The sequence below is a fragment of the Diabrotica virgifera genome, chromosome 5 (assembly GCF_917563875.1).
Source record: "Diabrotica virgifera virgifera chromosome 5, PGI_DIABVI_V3a".
Classification (NCBI taxonomy): Eukaryota; Metazoa; Arthropoda; class Insecta; order Coleoptera; family Chrysomelidae; genus Diabrotica; species Diabrotica virgifera.
In genome coordinates this window covers 5,562,670-5,585,792 of record NC_065447.1, presented here as the reverse complement: position 1 = coordinate 5,585,792, position 23,123 = coordinate 5,562,670, and the positions used below count along the sequence as shown (strand labels likewise).

The window sequence follows — 23,123 nt, the reverse complement described above, 5'->3', positions numbered from 1 at the left end:
GTAACTCAGTAAGTAGCCACATTTTATTAAAGTGATTTTAGACCAATCTTAATATTTTTAGGTCTAGAATCTACAACTTGAGATTCAACATTCTTAATGAAACTTAACCCTAAAAGGGCCCGTAGTAGTATAACTTCAAGAAAAAAAAAGAAGAAAAAAAAAGACAAAAAAATTTGTTAATTAGTGAAAAATTCCCAGGAACCCAATTATGGAAACGGCATTTCAAAATATGTAATCCCCGCGACGTTATTAAAAAAAAAACAAGTTATAAACAAATTTGAATAATTTTCAAATGTCATTTTAGGGGGAAGTTTAATTGAAATTTGAATGTATCAATACATTTGTCGAAAATATACATAAAAATAAAAATAATAAGATGTAATATAGGTGAATATTTCTTTGGCAACAACCGCGGTTTTGCAATTGAAAATAGAGTAACATTTAATAAACAGATTCAATATCTCAAAAAATATTAAATATTTTTGGACCAATTTTTTTTCAATTAATACTGATAACATAGCGCAACTTCTTCAGTAAAATAATATATTTTATAGTGCTTATTTAAAACGCTAAAAATATTTTTTTGCAAATTTGTTTTTAAAGTTTTATGTATAATTATTTAAATAAATAGGGGGTCAAATTTAATTTAGTAAGTCTTATGTGAAATATTTACCCTTCAACTTTGCAGAAAATAATTCTGTAGACCTTCATTAGTAATTGAATGACTTCAGCAGTTAAAAAAGTAATTTTTTTGCAAAAATGACCCCTTTTTAATTATTTAAACAATGATCCCCTTTTATAATTTGGATACTTTTTTGAAAATATCTTTTGTACCCACCTAAACTTTGATATAAAATTTGTTTCAACCTGTACGAATTTACATTTTGATTTACATGTAGTGTAATTTTATTTTACTAGACTATTATGTAATTCTAATTTTTGAAGCTTACAAATTAGGAAATCTTTAAATATTTAAAAAATGAAGGGAGATAGGTATAGGATACCCTAATAAGGATTGAAAGCTAAGTAAATTTTCTACTCGATAGACTAGTAAGATACAGGGTGTTCCATTTAAAATAAGTAAGTTATTACAGCTTGAATTTGTTAATAGAACAATCTAATATTTTGATCACCCTGTAAAAAGATAGGTATAGGAAACCCTAATACAAATTGAAAGCTAAGTAAATTTTCTACGCGATAGACTAGTAAGATACAGGGTGTTCCATTTAAAATAAGTAAGTTATTACAGCTTGAATTTGTTAATAGAACAATCTCATGTTTTGACCACCCTGTAAGAAATTTTGTTGCAATAAGCATCTGTTTAAGTATACTAAATAGTCTATTATTAAGATCCAAGAAAGAATTTGTTACTGCTTCTTAGATTCGTAGATACTTATTTTTTTCTAAAACCTTACATTTTTATAAAAATCTAAATAAATCAAAACACCCTGTATTTAGGTATAGGGAACCCTTATGAAAGTATAGCTTATTTTTTAAGGTCAATTCAATAATGTCATCAGATATAGGGCATTCCATAAGAAAAAATATAACTTTGATATACCACTCTTTTTTGGAGCACCCCGTATAATTCACACCCTGTATAGTTCGCATTATTTTTAGGTTATAGTATTAAAGGCCCTGTATATTTTTGTGAAGAAATTTTTTTAAAATATAAAGTGGTTTTCCGTACAGAGACCGAGGCGAATAAGATGAACCACCCTGTGTATAAACAAATATAGGAGCGTTCAAAATTTGAAACTTTATTGTTTATTTATGAAGCATAACGTAACCAATTAACGTAAAAAGTGAAATTATGTATAGTTCATATCATTAGCTACAATCCGTAAAAGTTTCAAGTTTCTACATTGTAAAAAACAAGAGAATTAATAAACATAAAAAATATTTTTTATTGACTATTCGTGTATTGTTCCCGCGAATGCATATGTCTGCAAATTTTCATTCATTTGCATTGAAGGAAAGTCAGTCAAATTAACGTCTAAAGATTTGATGCAAACTATTGAAGTAAAGAAAAGCGTTTAAAAAGCGTTTAAAAATAAAACAACTACAAATACGGTTTACCTGTTTGGTACGATATCTCATCAAATCGAACTGTTTAGTCTTATCGATGATCTGCGTATCAAGAAGCTCCATCACTTCCTGGGGAGATTTGTCCATCCAAGACCCGGTGACTCCTTCCAAAGTTTTGTTTTTCAATCGGAATTTTGTCTGCGTACTCTTGCTCTCGTGAAGATTTACCACCAATTGGGACAGATCCTTTTTTAGCTTCGCAATTTCGTCTATGTTTGATTTTCTTTCTGCTTCACAATCTTCGAAAAGAGCTTTTCGTTGTCCCTCTGGAAAAGATCATTAAATTTCATTTATCTGACACATAGAATAGAGAAAAATAAAAGAAAGACAGGAAAATAAAAGACAACGAAAAACGAAAACAACAATTTACATTTTTATACAGATTTGGCTGCAATGTTTGACAGACACTCTATTTTTCAGTTTCTCTAATTCTTTAACTATCGATTTGAACTAATTGCGTCTCAGATCCTCGGCATATTGCAGGTGATTGGAATAGTTTCCAATACTTTGTTAATCTCAGTAAATATGATATATTATGACTATTATGAGGTCTAGAAGTAAATAAAAAGAAAACCGAATACTTGTGCTGTGCATTCTAGAAGAACAAAAGGTCTCATATTAGACGACATGACCAAGATAAAGCACTGCTACGACTACAAATATCTAGCTAAGTAAGTATCAATATTTCACACGATATTCCCAAATTCCGCCAGTGGCGTAGAATTTTGGAAGGGTCAACCATTCACTTTCCCCCGTCGTACGCCTCTGGTAGTAGCCACAATTTCCCCCTTAATAGGGTCCAAAATTAAAGAAAAAACTTGTTGAAACATAAAAATATATTAGCTAAGATGAAACTTAAACCAGAGACAGCCAAATTCAACCCAACAAAACCTCTAGTTAGTAAAATTAAAGGAACTTAATTAATGCAAGTTTTTCTTTACAGTCGGAAAAATGAAAGAATACCCATGAACGAACATATAAAACACGCTGTATTTTCCTGTCACCGTGTCACAAAGAAAATTGTCCAGTGGAAATACATGTAACAATAATTGTTACATGTACTTGCGCTGGCCAATTTTTTGTGTGACACGGTGACAGGAAAATACAGCGTGTTTTATATGTTCGTTCATGGGTATTCTTTCATTTTTCCTACTGTATGTATTTTCAAAGTTGCTAAAATTTTTGCAGCCAGTGTATTTAAACAACAGGAAGATAATAAAATTGTTATGGTTTTAATTAAAGACAACACTTAATAAAAAAATAATGTATACCATAAAATTGACTTTCTAATTTGTCTATTTTATATTCTTGTTTTGCTAATTTATTGTTAAGTTTATTGTGTATGACTAAATTATTTTTATATATTTTTTTTATACATCCTTATTTAAAACAATGTTTTTCTTGTTATTGATAAATATATATTTATTCACCACTGTTCTGATGAGCGTATCGAATGAATCAGCTTAAAAAATAAAAACAATCAAATGAACGATTTTTACATAATGCGTATTAGACCAGGGCCGATCTGTGAAAAAACGTCTATTTTTGGATGTGCGAGGTGGCATTGGGATTTTTGCAGATAAAGTTAGGTGACAACTTCAACAATAATAATTAACTTATGCTCCTTCTCAAATATGCCCGGAACATTAATAAAAAAATTAAAATATTTAAAAATTTTGAAAAACATCGATTTTTTTGTACTTTTTTTGCGTATAACTTTAAAACGATTCATTTTAGAACAAAGTCGTAGGGAAATAAAATAAAGATAATTGAATTGTGTATGATAAACGACTGGTTAAAAATGTCTTAAATTATTAACCTTTCTGCAAAATAGCAATAAATACAAAATAAGGGGGCAAAATAAGTCTGTTTTTATTCAAAGTTTTTCAACCACTTTGGTTGCACTTAGAACTTTCTTAATTCGCTTACAAAATTCTTATAACATACTTAAATCGTTCACCAAATTTCATTAAAATCGACTTGATAGAGTTTGCAGAATAATTTTGCAATATAAAATTTTTTAAAAAAGTTAAAATTTTTTGAAAACTTTCTGAAGAAAAAGTAGACCATTTAGAAGTTTGCTAATTTTTTTACATATGAACAGCTAACTGCAAAAAGGGGAGATCTGCATAAAAGCAAATTTTACAGGAGAAGGTAAAAACTAAATAATTATGTAACCAAATCTCTTAGAAACGGAAAACTTGGTATACATGTTCAATATAGCTTTATACATAATTCTGTAAATAAGTTGTAAATAATTTTAATTATAATTGTATAATATTCACATTTTAATGTTGTGTAGAAGTCCCCTTTTTGCAGTTAACTGTAATAAAAATGAAAATTATTAGAAATAATTCAATTAGGTAAACACTATTTGCCAGAAAACACCTTTATTTGCCATTATCAACATGTAATATAAAGAAAGGAATAGAAAATAGTCCATATAGTATTAATTATGAACTTGTTGAACAGTGGGCCATTCTGTTATTTCCCTCCAAAATGGGATATTGCCATCGTCGATGAATCTGAGCATTTTTCTAATGTTTTCAACTTTGGATGATATTAATGGGCGTGTTTCAGAGTAAACTCGCATTGTAAAGGCAAAAATGTCACTTCTTCGGTTATTTTTCGTTATATTTCTGCTGTAACTTTTTGCAGTTACAGAAATTTTAGCCGCATTTTCAATATACTTAGAATAGATGCAGAAGTCCCCTTTTTGTTGAAAATGATGTGTTTACGTGTAAATAACGCAAAAATAACAAAAAGTGAATTTATGAAAATTTGTTGGAAGTCCCCTTTTTGCAGTTAGCAGTTCATATAAAGAGATTCTCTACCTATCTAATACAATTTGCAGAATTAAAATCGGATTATTTAAGCGGCCTCAGCACTGTTTTAAAGTTATAAACAATACAATTTTTTGGCTTATAAACAAATAAAGTGAGGACGTTTGAGTTTGCATAAATTCATTTTCTCGAGAATAGGCATTTCGGGAGATAAATCCCGAAACAGGTCGATTTTTATTTTTAAATTCTAAATTTTTTGTTTATATATCATACTAGTGACGTCATCCATCTGGGCGTGATGATGCAATCGATGATTCTTTTAAATGAGAATAGGTGCCGCGTGATAGCTTAATCGAAAGGCTATTCAATTTTGTATTCACTAATATAAACATTAACATAATTATTTATACAGGGTTTGAATTTAACAAATTTTTAAATTAAATTAATTACAATATTTAGATTACGTCATCACACTCAGATGGATGACGTCACTAGTATGATATTTATGCCAAAAAATTATAATTTAAAAATAAAAATCGATCTGTTTCGGGATTTATCTCCAGAGTCACCCATTCTCAAGAAAATGAATTTATTCCAACTCAAACGTCCTCACTGTATTTGTTTATAAGCCAAAACATTGTTTATAACTTTAAAACAGTGCTGAGACCGCTTAAGTAATCCGATGTTAATTATGTAAAGTGTATTAGATAGGTAGAGAACCTCTTTATATGCAAAGAAATTAGCAAACTTCTAAATAGTCTACTTTTTGTTCAGAAAGTTTTTAAATAATTTGAATTTTTTAAAAAAAATTAGATTGCAAAATTATTATGCCAAATTTATTAGGTCGATTTTAATGAAATTTCTTGGACGGTTTAAGTATGTTGTAAGAATTTTCTAAGCTAATTATGAAGGTTCTAAGGGCAACCAAAGGGGTTGAAAAACATTGAATAACAAGAATGTGTGTGTACTTTGTACGCACGTAAGAAGTTATACTTCTACTACATATGATGTGATTTTTAAAACAATACCAAAAATTTAAAAAAATAAAAGAATAAAACGCACACAAACACATTGAAAAATGCCACAAAGAAAAAATGATTTCTGAACGATAATAATTGTTGGCAAAAATTTTAAATACGCATTTTCTGAAAAAAAAATTATATAACAAATATACTTACAATCATAACATGCATAAAAAAATAAAAAAGTAAAACTTGCATCGGGAATTGAACCCTTGAATTTCGTGCCGCTTTGACTCGTAATCGAAGCGTAGACTCACTCGTCCAATCCCACATTATTTATCATGTGGAAAAATACGGTAACTGAACGTTTTACTGTTTGACAGTTGTTTTGAAAATTAAATTATGTAGGTTAAATTTTGTGGAAGAAAATATAAAAATATAACAAAACAGTAAGAAAACAATATATTAGATGAAGATTGGTAGAACTTTTGTTGGTAATCAAATTAAGTATGTAAATCAAAGCATTACATACCTACTAGATAAATAAATCTACGCCAAAAAATCATAATTTAAAAATAAAAATCGAACCTAATTTGGGATTTCTCTCTAAAATCCGCATTCTTGAGAAAATAAATGTATGTATTTCAACCTAATACAAATGTATAATTACAATATGATTATAATAAAAACTACTTGCCAAATTAGAATGAGTTTTCCTTGTCCAAAATAGTCCAAAAGTCCAAAAATATAGGTATATGAAAACTATTTAAAAAGGCAGTATAACTATTAACTAACTTTTTTTTGTTGTTTCTTTTCACACAAATTTTAAAACGCAACAACCATAAATAATCTAACTACAGCTGTGCCACAGCCGCCATATTGAATAATTTTTGACATGTCATTTGAACATCCAATCAGAACAAAGTTATAATGCGCATGCGCCCGGTCGCTAGGTTTTCCCATATAAAAATTTACCCTCTATCGCCGGTAAAGAAGTATAACTTCAAAAACAGTCTTTTTTTTCCCCTTATTTTCCATTTATTTTGCAGAAAGGGTAATAATTGAAGACATTTTAAACCAGTCGTATATTATACAAAATTCAATTATCTTTATTTTCTTTCCATACGACTTTGTTCCAAAACGAATCGTTTTAAAGTTATAAGCAATGAAAGTAGAAAAAAAAATCGATATTTATCGAGATTTTTAAATATTTAAATTTTTTTATTAATGTTTCGGGCATATTTGAGAAGGAGCATAAGTCAATTATAATTATTAAAGTTGTCACCTAACTTTATCTGCAATAAAAAAATATGAAAAAAACATTTTTAGGAAACGCTTTTCTTTAGTTCCGAGTGACTAAAATTAATAATATTAAAAAATCAACGAAGAAGCAAAAAATAAAAAAAATTGAAAAAATCCAACATATTCGTCAAAGAAAAGCGTGGCGCGCGTCTTCATCGAATAAACGGTTTTCGCCCCACGCTTTTCTTTAACGAATGTGTTGGATTTTTTCAATTTTTTTAATTTTTTGGTTTTTCGTTGATTTTTTAATATTATTAATTTTAGTCACTCAGAACTAAAGAAAAGCGTTTCCTAAAAATGTTTTTTTCATATTTTTTTATTTTTTACTTTTTAGTCTTACACTTTTCAAACATTAAAATATATCGTCATGTTCATTAAAATATGTATATAAAACATAATGATGTACTAACATGAAAAGTAGTCGGAATCGGCAAAAATTTGAAACTTCATTGTCTATTTGTGAAGCATAACGTAAACAATTAACGTAAAAAGTGAAATTATGTATAGTTCATATCATTAGCTACAATCCGTAAAAATTTCAAATTTCTACAGTGTAAAAAACAAGATAATTTAAGCATTTTCCATTAAAATCTTTTTTTTTTATTTAAACAATTATTAAACATAAACAAATTTTTTATTGACTATTCGTGTATTGTTCCCGCGAATGCATATGTCGGCAAATTTTCATTCATTTGCATTGAAGAAAAGGCAGGCAAATTAACCTGTAAAGATTTGACGCAAACTAATGAACTAAAGAAAAGCATTTAAAAAAAGTAAAATGTGTGTAACTTATTAAATTTAAATTAGAACACATTTTACTGCTGTCAGAAACCAGACAAAAATGTTTATATCACAAATATTTATTGCTTTTCGCTTAAATTGAATGTTAAAACTTCCAAGAGGCAGGTGGCTGGCGGGAGCTGGCTTGAATATTTAATTTAATCGAAAAGCAATGTTTATTTCTGAAATACACATTTTTTCTGTTTACGGGCAACTGTAAAATGTATTCTGAGTTAAATAAATTACATACATTCTTCTTTTTTGTCAAATAATTTAATTAAAAAATTATTTTTGGACACCCTGTACAAATAATTACATAAATTTTTATATTACTGAATAAAGAATCGAATGAACTTTCAAATGAGCTATCGCATGTCCCAGAAAATCATCGATTACGTCATCGCGCCCAGATGGATGACGTCACTAGTATGACATATATGCCAAAATATCTTAATTTAAAAATAAAAATCGACCTCTTTCGGGATTTTTCATTAAAGTCGCTTTTTTACGAAATAACGAATTTATTCCTTTCGTTTGCATCGTACTATATAAACAAATATATGAGTGTTCAAAATTTAAAACTTTATTGTTTATTTATGACGCATAACGTAAACAATTAACGTAAAAAGTGAAATTATGTATAGGTTATATCATTAGCTACAATCCGTAAAAGTTTCAAGTTTCTACATTGTAAAAAACAAGAGAATTTAGACCTTTTTCCATTAAAATCGTTTTTTTTATTTAAACAATTAATAAAAATAAACAAACATTTTTTGCTGTCTATTCGTGTATTGTTCCCGCGAATGCATATGTCTACAAATTTTCATTCATTTGCATGGAAGAAAAGGTAGTCAAATTAACATCCAAAGATTTGACGCAATCTATTAAACTAAATAAAAGCGTTTAAAAATCCGAATGCCACCTCTCACATCCACCTCAAAACAGATCCGTCCTGGTCTATATCTAGAACAGAATTAAATTAATAAAAGAGAACAGAGAACAATAATTAGTTTAGAACAAAATTATTGAAATTAGAAAACTGTAATGACTGCCTACTACTAATATGTCGGTTTATAACGTTCTTCCAATCGTCATTTCATCCGGTTGTTCCATAGGTCCTCTTCTATGTTTTTTCTCTCAGCTCTTTGTCTATTCCTTCGCTCCAACTTTTCTCGGTGTACCTCATTTTCTCGTTACTTCGTTGTTCATCCATTCTTTGTATACGTCTGAACCAGATAAGTTGTTTTGTTGATAAGTCTTCCGTGAGTTTGATTCCCATTATTTCTCTAATGCGTTCGTTGGTAATCCTTTCTCTTCTAGATCTTCCCGCTGCTCTTCTCCACAAATCCATTTTCGTGGCTCTTGGCGTTGCCAGTGTTCTTTCTTTCAATGAGCATACCTCACAGCTGTAGAGTGATAATTGTCACTATAGTCTCATATATCCCCTTTTAATTTTCTTTGCTGATGAATTGGTCCCATAAAATGCTGTGTTGGCTTTTCTACCTGACAGATTTCTTTCTCTTATGGCTTTGTCCAATGTTCACCCTGTATAAAAAAGACAACAAATTAATTTGTCCAGCTATTTAGTAATCTCCATTTTATTCTCCCCTACGGACAAAATAGAATAAATTTATTATAAAGCAACTGGAATTTTTCAAAAATTCATCTTTTCATCTTTGCTTTATTACCTCGCGACATTATAACAAAAAAGAACGACAGTGTCCGGTGATTTATACGATACGTAATGTTATAATATTATCCGTTTCCGGTGGCAGCCGAAATGAACGCAATTGACAATGACAAATCGGGATTTGTTATGATCGACATAATTACACATCCAACACCACCGACACTTCACTTGTCTTGTTGTCTCATGTCCAACGCCTACTAGTTTTAATTGAGGATGGTCATAAAAAGTTAAAGATTCGTGCTTGATTTATTATTGGGTGCTTCCCCTTTCACTAGGGAAAGCTTTCGTAGATATGTGAAAGGTTAGGGCCATTAAAATTGTCCTACCGAGGACAACACCAAAACTATTTTTTAAGAGGCTACATCAGAGCGTCATGAATGTTTTTTTTCAAAAGTTCTGCGAACTTTCAACGGCGCGACAACAGTGTGTCGGCCGTACGACAGTGACAGTGACAGTATGCTATCCAAAAAGAAGGCACAATATTGTGATAACAATAATTATTATACTCATAGGCGCGCTAAATGTTGCCAAGTCAGTCAAGTTCGATTTCTTGTTATAGATAATCTTTAGTAATTCCAATGTGACACAAAATCTAGGCATGGGATAAAAAATTTTATTTGAAGAAAGTGTGTTTTTTTGTTCTTCTTAATGGCGGTACAGACTCGTTTTTGTAATATTTTATTTACTTATAGAGTAATTTCTACATACTAACTTATTTCTCAAATTGGGCTCTGTAATACCACCATTCTTTACTACATTACGAATATGTGTGCCAAATATCTCGAAAAATATTCAAAATTAAGTCGCGTTTACACGATGACAATTGGCGAGACAATTGTCAGAAGACAACTGACTGGCATGAAATTATTGTCTTCGTGTAAACACTTCAGGCCAATTGCCTTGCCAACTGCCCTCACAATTGGCCCAAAATTCAGTTGTCTCCGGGAGTAGCCTGAGGACAATGAGCTGCGCCCAGTAAGCCCCCACCACTCGAAATCTCAATTGTCGCGACAATTGGCGCCGTGTGAACGGTGTAGGCCAGTTGTGCTGTCTTGTTTTTTGCCAGTTACCTCTAGATGACGAGCAGTCGGCCATGTTTTAGCTGTCTACTGCCATGGCAATAGTTGGCCCCGTGTAAACATCTTCTCTTTCAACTGGACTGGCCTCCGACAATCCGCAACCACGTGATGACAATTGTCCAATGACAATTGTCTCGCCAGTTGCCATCGTGATGGCATAATTTTGGAACGCGTTTTCCGCTCACTGATGTGGTAGGAGAGCAAAGTATGCTAAATTTGCAGTCACTCGAGCGCTTTGGGAACCTATTGGGTTGTGAAGAGTAGGTCGTAAAACCAAAAAAAGTTAAGTAAAGTTTTCAATTTTAGTGGTGACTTGTCCATTTTTAATTTAATTTTCCATTTCCAACAATCGTTTTTTGAGATTATAGAGCCATATATCCATAATTCGAAAAAATGTCTCGAATAAAAGTTACTTATTTTTACGTAAGGAATCCAAATCTGCAATAAAAAATGGGCACTCCCATTTAAGATTTTAAAGTAACCCCCCACCCCACCTCCTTGGGAGGGTCGTGTTTGATGCCATTCGATAGATTCTTTAAAAATATTGAATATGTATGTTTTGCAGTTTTTCGATCTCATGTTCATTTCGCGAGATTCATATTTAAAATATTAAATTTACCCCCACCCCTCTCCGTGGAAAGTCGTGTTTGGTATCATTCGATAGATTTTTGAAAAATATTGAGTACGTATTTTTTAGATTTTCGATCTGTCATTCATTTCGCGAAATATTCGCTTTTTTCTTGTGAAACTTTGGGACTCACCCATTTCCTTAAGCCCCGCTCAAACCGTCAGATTTTTGAAATATACACTGTTTTACATGTACCTACATACTTAACTTAGCTTATCTTAATCTGACGATTTCGAATTTTTCTAAGGATAGATTTTTTTTTCGGCCCCTCCTTAACGAACTCCCCTGCATTAAGAGCCAATATTTGGTAGAGGTACATTTACAAGGTACAAGGTTTCTCCCCATATGATAAATCTGACGCGCTCGAATAACTGCAAAAATCCCCGCTTGTGTTCCCCTACCATTGCCTCTTAATCGACTAATTATTTCTTTATTAATTTACGTTAGTTCTTCTCGAACTTGATCCTGAACAGAAGATCACAACAGCAGAAATAAAAAGAGCTCTCTCGGAAATAAAAAAACAACAAATCACCTGGAGAAGATGGGATACAAACTTTATGGTAGGGGAGCAAAGTATGCTAAATGTGCAGTCACTCGAGCGCTTTGGGGACCTATTGGGTTGTGATTATTAGGTCCTAAAACCAAAAAAAGTTAAGTAAAATTTTCCATTTTAGCGGGCGCTTGCCATTTTTTAATTTAATTTTCCATTTCCATTAATCGTTTTTTCCGAATATAGCGCCATCTATCCATAATTCGAAAAAATGTTTCGAATAAAAGTTGCTTATTTTTATGCAGAGAATTCAAATCTGCAATAAAAAATGGGGCTCCCATTTAAGATTTTAAAGTAACCCCCCACTCCACCTCCGTGGGGGTCGCGTTTGGTACCATTCGATATATTTTTCAAAAATATTAAATAAGTGTATTTTGCAGTTTTTCGATCTGATGTTTATTTTACTAAATATCGCGGGATTTGTATTTAAAATTTAAAATTTACACCCCACCCCTCTCTGCGAGGGGTCGTGTTTGGTATCTATCGATAGATTTTTGAAAAATATTGAACGTGTAGTTTTTAGTTTTTCGATCTGACTTTCATTTCGCGAAATATTCGCCTTTTTCTTGTGAAACTTTGTGACTCACCAATTCCCTTACGCCCCGCCCAAATCGTCAGATTTTTTAAATATACACTGTTTTGCATGTACTTAACTTACCTTATCTTAATCTGACAATTTCGAGTATTTTTTTTTCGGGCCCCCCTAAACGAACTCCCCTGTGTTAAGAGCCAATATATGGCAGAGGTACATCTGCAGGGTACCACGTTTCTCCCCATATGATAATCTGACGCGCTCGAGTAACTGCAAAAATCCCCGCTTGGGCTCCCCTACCATTAATAAATGTGATAAAAAATATGATCAATGTTTGTTTGATAAGAGGTGTAACCGCTCCAAATCGCATAATGTAATAATGAATGTACTAATGTACAATATCTTAACAATATTTCAGATAATTCCAAAATCTTTTAAAATACGAAATAATTAATTACGTTATTGTTTGTAGAATGTTAAATAACAAACGAACGATCAGTAGTTTACCGCGAATGTAGGGCATACACATTTTGATGACACGGTGACTTCTGCCACGTAAGCAGTAAACATATTATTGTATCATACCAAAACTTGACATAGAAATGAAGGTAAAAATGTTGACAAAAATACAAACATATCGATCGAATAAATAAATGAGTAATATATGATGAGTGTCGTCATCAGCTGAGTAGGATCCAATGTATTAATAACTGTATTTGATGTCGAATAAAGTACTGATAATTCAATAAGTGTATTCCTGTTAACTAACCCCATATAAGGGTAAATACAACCTTTTATCCAATATAATAATATCCCAATGCACAAAAAGGTAATATTTCAGACCTAAAGAACTACATACATATTCCTATTAGTTTGCTTTCCCATACATACAAACTATTCATCATAATAACAAAATGATCATCTACAAGTTACTAAAATGCTAATAGAAAAATTCACAGAATACAACAAGCCTATCTTTCTTATATTCGTAGACTATGAAAAGGCGTTTGATACAATACATCATCATAAAATGCTTCAAGTATTGACAACTAATATATTGCCTTGATTAAGAGTACCTACGAAATTGGTACAGCTTGTGTCCGACTTCATGAAAAAACTAACAAGTTACGAATAAAACGTAGAGTTAGACAGGGTTAGTATCTCCCCGAAATTGTTTACGGCTGTACTCGACTCGAATATATGTTCAAGCGAATGGAACGAGAGGATAATATGGGAATTAATACAAATGGAGAGGATCTGAACCGCCTAAGATTTTGACATCGTTTTAATATCTGATAGAGTTGATAAAGCTACAAAAATGCTGGAAATGCTCAATAGCTAAATGGATTTGAGTGTTTGAGGTGGACATGTTGACAGATTAACGGATGATAAATGAACCAGAAATATTCTGGAATGGCGACCAAGACAAGAGGCATATCGAAGCAGAGGCTGACCATCGACTAGATGGTCGGATGATATATTACACAAATTAGATGCAACAAGCTCAAGATAAAAATAGGCGGAAAATAAAAAGACGGGAGGCCTATGTGCAGCAGTGTACAAATATAGGCTAATTGACGATGATACTCTTAAATGATTGCTTTTTGTATAAAAATCACATTAAGTGACATAAATGATGGAACGTATGCAAAGAATAGAAAAGTTTCTCAATATTTATGAGCCAATCTTACCGGATAATTGTATTTTCTTTTTAATATCCATAATCTTCTTGTTGAGGTCGGCCAACTTCTCGGAATGATCTCCTTCTTCGTCTCCACTTTTGGCCCTCATTATCAATTAACGATTAACAATTACAAATACAATTAGAAACAAGCGAAACAAATTCTTTTATATAGTCAATTAATCCAAGACTATCTAGATTCCAATTAGCTTGTAATTTCTTTTATCTTTTCCTCTCTACTTGGTATTATTTCTTGTTTCGACGTTTTAGGAATTTCGATTTAAAATCTCTCTCGAGAGAGAAAGACACAATATGGCTGATGGAGACTAATGGGTTCGGGTTTCGTTGTTGGCGGTTGGTTGCTAGAGCGGTGTAACTATTGAACAAACTTCTGATACGAGGTCTGTGCAATGTTTACGCTACACGAGGGATGCATCACTTATCGTGGTTTCCAATATTATTATTATCCCTGTTATAATCTATAGCGTTCTTCGCCTTCCGGTTCCCAGTTTCCAGTTTCGTCGGTCGTTCCATTCACCAGGGTGAAGATTCCTTTCCGACATTCCGTTAAAGATGAAATCTTTTCTTTGATTGGATTGTTCTTTTGACCATAGCATCGGGTTTATGCATCCAATCATAAACAATTCTCATGCAAACAAATAAATACAAAAAAAAAGAAAACAAATATACGTTATAAAGAAAAAAACACTAAAATGAAATACCTTAGGTAAGAGCTCGACACTTGTTTTTTAATTCATAAGCACTACAACAGAAGATATCACAATTATTAGATAGTTTGTTTGCGTTTCTGCACATTAAGTTGATTGGTGCTTTCAACATTATATTCGTGTAGGATCTTTCACACATAAATGTATTATTAGATCGAGCTGATACCCGAGGAACAAAGATATCGATTTGTGCTAGTAAATTAGGACAGTCAACTCCACCATCTAATAGTTTATACAAAAATAATATCGGTGATTGATTCCTACGCATTTCTAATGAAATAAAATTAAAACCGTCTAACAAAGCGACATAATCACAACCCCTTTGGGGATATGTTCCTGTAACTTTGAAGGTTAAAAATTTTATATATCTTTTTGAACCCTTTCGATAACGTTGGAATATTTAAAATAAATAGGGTCCATATTAAAGCTCCGTATTCCAATTTGGATCTAACTAAGCTCATGTACACCTGGTTCCAAAAAAAACTGATACGACTCTTGACGCGTATTTTGTAGAAAATTGAGCAGTGTATTTTGAAGGATAAATACTTAATATTTACATACTGTCAATGTCACTGCCAAATTTAAAATTTGTCAGATAGCTTATTCTGTTCCACGGTTATTAGACTTTATTATTAATCTTTATTATTAATACTTTCTCCGCAACTGAGGGTATCTTATCAACTGGATTGTTTTTAAACAATAGATGATAAAATAAAAATATTGACAGTTCAAAAATGTGAACATTATTGCATTGTATGTGGCCTAAGTTTGGGCTAAAAACTGAAATGTATTACATTTTTACAAAATTTTGGAATATGTTTAATTACGTAGACCAATTTTAACAGTTGTTTTCAATACAGATTTGAATCATCTACAAATAGTTTCTAATGTCTTTTGATGTCAAATAATTAGGGAAGCTGGAATTCAACAGTTTAGAATTTTACATTGAGTTAATGCAAAATTGTGACGCATGTCAAAATTCTCAATGTATTTTAATTGTATTCATTTTTTTTTCGAATCCTGAGAAAGCTAATAAATATTTTTGAAAAATTTAAACTCAGAATGAAAGACTACATTATTACCAAGGGGTGAAAGTCCCTGAAAACTTCTATAATATTTATTTTAATAAGTTACAGGGCTGAAAATAAAAAAAAGTGTGATATTTAATTTCAAATATTTCATTCAATAGAAACTGCTTGTTTATTCTAAGGGGCTTTCCGCCCTCGGTAATAATGTAATCTTTCATCCTGCGTTTCAATTTTTCTAAAATACTTATTAGTTTTTTCATGAATCAGTTGTTTGTTGTTTGTTTATTTTATTATTTGTCTGTCATAATAAATATAATTTCAGATCAATCAAATACACTGCTCAACATGATGAAATCTTACTAAGAGTCGTATCAGTTTTTTTAGGAACCGGCTGTACATAGCATTTAGTGCTGATAGATTATAGAAAATTTTGCAGTTGCGAATAATGAAACCATATGAGCGATATGCCGAGGAAACAATGTAATTAATATGATAGTTAAATGTTAGTTGACAGTCCATGTAAACACCCAGATCTTTGATACAATTAGTTCTTTCTAGTAAAAGTACAACATTATCAATTTCATATGGAAACATCAAAGTATTATGTTTATTTGAAATTATATGTAACAATTGATACTTTAGACTTTAGAAGATTGTGTGTTATGTTGCAAACACAAATTAATTTATTAAATAATTGGTGTCTACAAAATCAACTTCACCTAAACAAATCTAAATGTAAGTAAGAATCTTACATTTAGATTTGTTTAGGTGAAGTTGATTTTGTAGACACCAATTATGTAATAAATTAATTTGTGTTTGCAACATAACACAATCTTCTAAAGTCTAAAGTATTAATTGTTACATATAATTTCAAGTCAACCGCAAACATCAGCTTATTACAATCTAAGGACTCACTTAAATCATTAATAAATAATAAAAAGAGCAATGGGCCTAAATTCGATCATTGCGGGACTCCACTAGTTGCAGTATATATTTCGGAACTATAGCCATTATAATAAACATACTGTCTGCGTTGCGACAGGTTGCGAAGCTAAAAATAAGTATTGTTAATTCCCATGGAAGAAAGTTTTTGTAATAATATTCGATGGTTTATCTTGTCGAATGCTTTTGAGAAGTCAGTGTAAACTGCATCAATTTGCCCCCTTGCGGCAAGTGATTTACATAAATACTGAGTAAATACTGCAAGATTATTAGTAGTGGATCTTGCGCTCATGAATCCATGCTGATCTGTAGATATAAGATTCCTAGCAGATACATATATACGATTGTACAAAATGGTTTCTAAGATTTTAACAGCATTATTCAAAATGTAAATTGGTCTATAATTATTCACGATATTACGGCTATCTGATTTGTGATTGGTTCTCCAGTGTGTTAGTGCTTCATTTAAATAGATCTTAAATAGTATTGGATAGAGGCAACATCCTTGTCGTAATCCTTTTGTTACTGGAAATTCTTCTGAGAAGGTGTTGTTTAGTTTGATTTTTGATGTTGCTTTCTAGTATAATTGTTTGACTGCGGCGATGATCGTGTTATCTAAGGAAGCTCGTTCAAGAGACTGCCACAGCTTTCTCACAGGAATCGTGTCACACGCTTTCGTGAGATCCACAAATAAAAGATGTATTTCCTAGCTTTTTGCAACTTTCTTTTCATTAAGTTGTGTTAGGGTAAATATGTGGTCTACGCAAGATCTTCCAGCTCTAAAACCTGGTTGCTGTTCAATTTCATGAGGTTCGTATTCTTGCCAGTGGCGGATCCAGGGGGCGATTGGGGCGATCGGCCCCCCCTCTCAACCCAAGTGATTTATTTTTTTTTTAATTATAATATAAAGATTACAAAAACATTTATTTATTTTTTCAAATGGATAATTATACTATGCCAAAATTACAATATTATATGAATTATGAATTATATATAAATATATTTTATTAGTATGGGATTTGGCTAAAACGCGCCAGTGACGACAGTGTATTTGGAAATAAGTAATTTATAATCCTTATAAATTATGAATTAAAAATGATCACAATAAGCATATTTAAAAAATATGTAATCCTATCTATATATGTACTGTGAACGCAACTTAAGCATCTTCACGTATAATTATAAAATCGTTTGCAGATAACAGATTCGCCGAAAATCTCTCGAAAATTGCGCGCCTAGCAAAAACTATATTAATTCGCCGAAAATATAAATAGATAGCTGTCCACTAAAAAAGAACAACCTTATTAATTATTAGTAATTACTGCATTTTGGGTATCGAGGCAAGTAACATATCTTAACCCTTAAGTACTAACACCCCGTCTCTCAGACGGCATCGCTTGTCGAAAGTAGGATATTTCCCTTCCTAGAAAATTTTGAAGGTCACCCGTTTATGACTTTTCAAGTTGGGTTGTTCTTTAATAGTATTGAATTCGGCAATTTGCGGCAGGTTGTTATTCGAAAGATATTTAGGCTCAAAGTGTGATTTCCGTCTAATAGACGGGGTGTTAGTGTTTGTGCCCAGTTCGTCATTACACATAATGTGCCCCAGTTCGTCAAAAAACATCAAATAAGGTAATAAAGACCCTGAGGAACCTCTTTTGAAATGGTTTGATGAGGTAGAAGACGACATAAGCGAAGTGGAATCAATTTGTGATGAAAATATTACCACTGACTACCATTGCTACACTGTACTAACTATAGTACCTGTCAGTTTTTTTCGTTTTAACACTTTTTAAAAACCTTTTTATTTTCATTTTCCTTACTCTTTGTTTAACTCGATTATAAATTTTTATTAAAATTCTTTATTTTGTTTAATTTTTATCACACTTTTTTTCAGGAGTAAAAAGGTGCACAAACAATCCTTCCATTCTTGTTATAATGTTTTTTATTTTTAGAAATACAGAAGAACTAGATTAATTACTGTGTTTTTTAGATAATCAATACTTTCAGTAAGTCATCAAGATATTTTTTTGCATTAAAATATTTAACAAAAACAAGAATTACCACTAAAATGTTAAACCCGTCTGTCAGGCTGTTAGTTAGTGTTTACGTCAGTGATTTAAGATGTTAGTACTTAAGGGTTAATACTGATTCGTACAGATCTTAGTTTGTAAATTGTAAGCGTGATTAATAGTATTTTGAGTTTATTCTTCTTTTTTATATTAATATAGTTTGTGATTTACGAAGAGTTATAAGATGTCAAATAAACGAAATGAATCAGAAGCTTCTACCGAGAACTTAAAAAGTAAAAAATTCAAATGTCGCAGTATTATTTTTTTAAAAATCAACGTAATTTGGGTGATTATTTCATTCATAGGAGATTCTGACCAATAGAAAGCTACATAAATCTGAATTAAATCGATAATTTTTGATAATCTCCCGTCGTTAAGTATATTACGTCAGATGCCCTTCGTTGCTACGAAAAAATACATTCAGTGACATTAATGACAATTAATGTTTTAAAAATTATAAAAGTGATGACTTTCAATCGTCAAATATTTATAAAAACTGTGTGTTTAATGGTACTTACATAAATAAATTACAATAAAATTTTGGTTTTGAACAGTTTTATTCATGAAATAATCGTAACAAATTGCACTCGACCTCTGAAATTAATATAGAATTTTTGCTCTCGTGACACTTTGACATAATTTCACTCGCCTTCGGCTCGTGAAATTAAAACTGTCAAAGTGTCACTCGGGAAAAATTCAATAATTTCAGAGCTCTTGTGCAATTACTACTGATAATATTAATAGTAATGATGATAATAAATATGTACAAGGTACATCTTATCAGATAGATCATACTATGAGACCTACTGATCTTGGATCAAATTTAAGTTCTGAGAGCATTCAAAACAAGTCATATGCGATTTATGCAAGTCGTGCAGTAAATAGTAAATACCAATTCTACTTTCGAGAGTTTTATGGAAAAAGGTATGTCTTATATACATGAAAGTATGTCTTATATATTATATAAGTTTATTTTATATCACGTTTGACAGAAGTGAGTATTGCTCCACGAGTACGATAGATAGTCATTTATGTCGCGGGATGCAATCATCCACATACCTAATGCATTAATTTTTTTTATATTCCTGAGAAAACTAATAAGTATTTTTTAAAAATTTAAACGCAAAATGCAAGATTACCTTATTACCGAGGGTCGAAAGTCCCTGAAAACTTCTATAATGTTTATTTTAATACAGGGGTGAAAAAAATAGAAAATTGAGTATGATTTTTAACACGTTGACGGACAGCGCGTCAAATGTATAAGCAAGTGTTGTGACACTATAATATGTATTTTGCAAAGTAGAATAGGGGAAAATGCAACGTCTATAGACGTTGTGTCACATTACATCAATGGAAATTAGACGTCTATAGACGTTCTGTCCGTCAGCGTCTTAATTTCAAATATATCATTCAAAAGAAACTTTTTGTTTATTCTAATGGACTTTCGGCCCTCGGTAATAATGTAATATTTTATTCTGCCATTAAATTTTTCAAAGGTTCTCGTATTAGTTTTCTCAGGACTCGAAAACAAAAATTAATGCGTTTAAAAAGTATTCGACCAAAATTTTGTGCATGTACGTAAGTATTATACATTTTTGTAATCAGTATTATAAATTACATTCGGTTAATTCATTATTACATTTCCGAAACTACTGTCAGTTGTTAACTTATAAAGTCTCATTTTGTAGGTTTTTTAAATTTTAATGAAAATTCCACACCTGTAATTTTGAACCAATCAAAATACGTTATTTTGACAGATCACCATGGCAACGGAGGTATTTTATCGGAAATTTTTTGCTCGTGGGGTACCCAACAGCGAATTATAGTGGAAATTTTTTGACGTTTACAATAACAGAACATTTTTGACAGACTGGTTTTTATTTGTTTACATAATTTAGTTTTGATTCATTTTCTATCACTTGTAGTTACTCAAAACTTATGTAAAATTGAAGAATATACTATTTTCTATATTGAAATGGTATTCCCATGCAACTACAATGAGTAGAAATTACGAATTTGAAAGCCTAAATAATTGCTGACAAAGCTATGGCGCGCTATTAATCTGTTCATGCAGCTTTGGATTTTCAAATGCAAATTTGGTGTGGAATTTTCTTACCGAATACCACGCGAAGTCAAATTAATATCCGGAAATTTTTTTTTGATCATGAATATTTTTAGAAAATTTCCCTCGTCTGCGACACGGGAAATTTTCAAAATATTCATGATCTCAAAAAAATTTCCGGAAATAATTTGACCTCTAGTGGTATTACTAGTGATAATTCGCTGGGTACATATATTTATTTTTATTTCGTCCACTTTATATATAGGGTGTCCCAACCCAATATTTCGCGAAATGAACATCGGATCGAAATAATGAAAAATATGTGTTCAATAATTTTTAAAAATCTATCAAATGATACCAAACACGACCCTCTACGTGGGATGGGGGTAACTTTAAAATATTTAATGGAGACCCCCAGTTTTAATTGCAGATTTGGATTCCTTACGTAAAAGTAAGCAACTTTTATTCGAGACATTTTTTCGAATTCTGGATAGATGGCGCTATAATCGGAAAAACGATTTATCGTGATACCATGGGTAATTTATATAAATTGTTTAATATCAATAGAAACACATTCTCAAATGAAAAATCAAAAAACACAAGTTGAATATTTTTCAAAACCCTATCGAATCGAATGCCACCAAACACGACACGGTGTCATTCGATAGGCTTTTGAAAAATATTAAACACGTGTTTTATAGTTTTTTATTTGGAAGTGTATTTCTTGAGACAGACTATTTCTATATTATTCTATTTCTATAGAATAGAAAAAATGTCTCGAATAAAAGTTGCTTACTTTTACGTAAGGAATCCAAATCTGCAATAAAAACTGGGGGTTTCCATTTACGATTTTAAATTGAGCCCCACCCCACCTCTAGGGGTTGGAGTAGGGGATCGTATTTGGTGTCATTCGATAGCTTTTTAAATATTACTGAACTGGTATTTTTCAGTTCTTCGATCCGATTTTCATTTTAGTCAATCGGCCCCCCTCTTAACGATGCTAGATCCGCCGCTGATTCTTGCTCAATAATTTTTAAAGATTTTACCAAACAGCCTGCTAAAGGTACTAGTTACCGAGATACACCTGTAGGTTCCGCAAATATCTTTTGGTCTTTTTTTGTGAATTGGATTAATCCATGCTTCTTTCCAACTCTTCGGGATTCCTTCCCTATTTAAGTATCTTGTGAATAGCACTTTCCAATATCTTATGAGAATATAAATATAATACATAACATCAATAATTGTATGATAACATCGTTTATTATTATCATTTTGCTTATATCAAAACTCAAGCATAGGCGTAACCAGGATGATCCTAAGGGGTGGTTACAACTACCTGAAAGGGGGGGGGGTTACAACTACTGGAAGGTCTCTGAGGGCTATGGTGTTAAGCGTATAGAGCTCAAAGTACATCCCAATGGGGAGGTTATAACCCCCAAAACCCCCCTGGTTACGCCTATGAACTCAAGTTTAAAATATAGAGACTACCTTACCTTTGAATATTTATATCAATTCTATTAAACATTAATTAATGTGTCGATCATAGCCTTTAGAAATGGAATCATACGTTCGCATTAACCCGCCTCATAGGGGACAAAAGCACCTTCTCTGTGGCTCATATGAGTAATCCCTGTCTGTCTGATGCGTGGAGGTGGGCATTCCAAGTCGGGGATGGGCATATTAACGATATGTAAAGAGACAGCGAAGTCGATTTAAATCTGCTCTGTAATAAACTCCCAAAAACTGGGGAATTACGAGTAGATAAATCGGTAAATTATTATTATAAGGTGAAAATAAACTGAGGTAAGTATGTAATTTTTGTGTCTGAATTTAGCGAGAAAACTGAAGTAAGCTTGTTACATTATTGCTCTAACCTAGTTATCAAAAATAGCTTTTAAAATTATAGTAACAGTGGAACAAAATCATTATCATAAAGTTTTTATCACTGATTAGAAGTCAAGCTTTAGGCTTCTTACCACATATTTATTGGCAAAATAAGGCTCGAGAAAACTCTTGTAGGTCCAGAACCATTCTGCGGCATCGCTAAAGATGTTACAAAATGAGGTTCAGAAGTGACTGATAAGGGATCATTAAAAGAAGTGGAGATCCATTCAAGAGCAAATCTTGACCAAGAAAATAATCAAGAATATTAATAAAAAACTATCGGATATGAAAAAATTGTAAAATCATTTTTGCAGAAGTTATTAACAATTTAT

General features: G+C 31.5%; 1 protein-coding gene across 1 annotated transcript in view; it reads right to left on the bottom strand.

Moving 5' to 3' along the window:
* The window catches only part of LOC114342721 (tropomyosin-1, isoforms 33/34), a 45,187-nt gene extending 31,002 nt beyond the window's left edge, over positions 1-14,185 (bottom strand). The window contains exons 1-2 of the mRNA XM_028293541.2: positions 14,086-14,185; positions 2,080-2,354 (exon numbers count right to left, since the gene is read on the bottom strand). Of these exons, the coding sequence (XP_028149342.1) occupies positions 2,080-2,354; positions 14,086-14,185 (375 nt within the window). The remainder of the gene's footprint in view (positions 1-2,079; positions 2,355-14,085) is intronic.
* Positions 14,186-23,123: the final 8,938 nt, after the last annotated feature.